Raw genomic sequence first — 2,480 nt, forward strand, 5'->3', positions numbered from 1 at the left:
TTAGAGGCAGGGTTGTTTGTGTTTCTCCTAAGCCAGGAAGTTGTGCAGATGAGTCAAGGTTGAATGGAGAGCCCCAGGCAGTGCTGTCCCACCCCACCCTGACTCACCTGTCCCCCAGATCTCCTCATGCCCTCACTTAAGGGTTGGGGACCTGCCTCATCCTGGGGGGGGGGGCGGTCAATCCCAGGTACCTTAGGCACCGAACAGCACCGGCCCAGTGTCTGGAGAGCAAGTAGGGGGCTGAACTGTGAGTCCTCCCAGGTCCTCCCAGGTCTCAGTCCAGCCAAAAGGGTCTTGGTTCCTGTGGAGGAGGGGCCTGCAATGCCTCTACCCGCTAGTGGGCATCTTTGCCCCATCTCTTCTCTCCTTACTCGTCCTGGATGCCTGTGGGTGATAAGACATGGGTAAGACCCTGGCCTTGCCTGGGGTGGCCGGGCATCTTCAGACCAGTGGGTGGATAAGACAGGTGCACAGTAATTGGCGCAGAGGCCCCAGCACAGTGCGGAGAGGGAGCCCTTCAGTCTGAATGTGGAAAATCCTGGAAGGCTTCTCAGAGGAAGTGGCTCAGCATTGAGGCCTTAAGAAATTTAGGCAGGAGGAGGGGCCTGAGGAAGGCACACAAGGTTTGGGGGCTGCTAGGGCGAGGGCCCCCAGGCTAGCTTCCTCCCTCCCACAGCAGCTGAGCCCGCCTCCTGCCCTCCTGGCTCCTGTCCTTCCGCACCTCCTTCACCCCTTCTGTGCATCACTCGGCACTTGGGCAGGCGTTGCCACAACAGGCTCTGACAACAAAGCGCTGGAAAAACCTGGGGCAGAGCCCAGAGGAGTGAGTGCCCCACGTTCAGAAAGGGTGACACCGAGACCCTGAGCCCCAGACCATCTGTGCGTCATGGAGTGTGTTGCTGCTGCCTGGCTTGTGGTGGGGGACCCTCACAGCTCTTCCCCTGGACAACTTGGGCCTAAGGAAGAGCACTGGACTTGGAGCCCAAACACCGGGTTCCACTCCCTGGCTCACCTGTGATGGGGCAACGATGCTTCCTTCTCGGGAACTCAGTGTCCCCTGTGTTAAAATGGGCACAATCTACCCTTCCTCAAAGGCTCCAGGGAATGCCAGTTAGGGGGGAGCAAGGAGGTGCTGTGTAAGCTCTGGTGGGCACCTTGACAGCAGGGTCAAGTCAGGAGGTCTGGGTCCTCTTGGCCCTTCTCCCCAGGACAAGGGCACAGGAGCAGCTGTGTCAGCCCCGTCTTCTCCCTCAGATGTCATGGAGCTGGGTCTGTCTCCACCTCATCTCAGCAGCTCCTCAGAAGACCTGTGCCTGGCCCCTGGGAACCCTCCTGGGACTCCCCCGCCTCCCGATGTTCCTCTGTCTGGGGAAGTGAAGAGGTCCCAGCCTCTGCCCATTTCGACCAGCAGGTAAGATGGGGTGACGGATGAGGGGGGCCGGGGGGGCGTGGTCAGCGCCGGGGTAACGCACAGAAGCTTGCAGCCAACTCCTCACTCCCCCCTCCTTCCCCCACACCGCCCAGGAAACTTCGACAGGAGGAGCTGCGGTCAACCTCTCTACCCTCCATCCCCAACCCCTTCCCCGAGCTCTGCAGTCCTCCTTCACAGACCCCCATTCTTGGGGGGCCCTCCAGTGCAAGGGGGCTGCTCCCTCGAGACACCAGCTGCCCCCATGTGAGTTGTCCTGGGACAGAGAAGGCAGGGAGTGTGGGGTGCTATGGGACAGGGGTGGACACAGTGCCGCCCCGGAGGAGGTGGGGGGATTTGGTCAGGGATCCCTGAGGGTAGAGCAGACGGGGGACGGGAAAGGACCATCCTTTGCCCTTCCCCGAGTCTTCTGCCGTTCCTGGGGCACAGGTCATAAAGGTGTACAGTGAAGATGGGGCCTGCCGGTCAGTGGAGGTGGCAGCGGGCGCCACGGCTCGCTACGTGTGTGAGATGCTGGTGCAGCGATCTCATGCCCTGAGTGACGAGAACTGGGGGCTGGTGGAGGGCCACCCCCACCTAGCACTGGGTGAGTTGGGGTGCAGGGGGCTGCCTGGCCCGGGAGTCAATGCTTCACACCTTGGGCTAGGCCGGGGGCCCATCCGGGAGGCCTCGTTGGTCTCCACTGACCCCTGCTCTTTGCCCTTGACCCTAGAGCGGGTCTTGGAGGACCACGAGTCAGTGGCGGAAGTGCAGGCTGCCTGGCCCATCGGCGGAGACAGCCGCTTTCTCTTCCGGAAGAACTTTGCCAAGTACGAGCTGTTCAAGAACACCCCAGTGAGTGTGTGTGGGGGGGGTCTGGGCACTGGGACACTCCGATCCCCACCCTGGACCCTCAGTCCCTGACTCCTGGCTCCTTTCTCCCCCAGCACTCCCTGTTCCCAGAAAAGATGGTCTCCAGCTGTCTGGATGCACACACGGGCATATCCCACGAAGACCTCATCCAGGTGAGGGGACACCCCTATTGCACGGCATGTCCACGACTCCGCAGGAA

At 61.5% G+C, this 2,480-nt stretch overlaps 1 protein-coding gene across 1 annotated transcript in view; it reads left to right on the forward strand.

Moving 5' to 3' along the window:
• The window catches only part of GRB7 (growth factor receptor bound protein 7), an 8,816-nt gene that overhangs the window by 3,120 nt on the left and 3,216 nt on the right, over positions 1 to 2,480 (forward strand). Inside the window, 5 exon segments of the mRNA XM_007465171.1 lie at positions 1,255 to 1,411; positions 1,525 to 1,675; positions 1,859 to 2,015; positions 2,142 to 2,263; positions 2,356 to 2,433. Coding sequence (XP_007465233.1) covers positions 1,255 to 1,411; positions 1,525 to 1,675; positions 1,859 to 2,015; positions 2,142 to 2,263; positions 2,356 to 2,433 — 665 coding nt within the window.

This window comes from Lipotes vexillifer, unplaced genomic scaffold, assembly GCF_000442215.2.
Source record: "Lipotes vexillifer unplaced genomic scaffold, Lipotes_vexillifer_v1.1 scaffold591, whole genome shotgun sequence".
In the NCBI taxonomy this organism is placed as follows: Eukaryota; Metazoa; Chordata; class Mammalia; order Artiodactyla; family Lipotidae; genus Lipotes; species Lipotes vexillifer.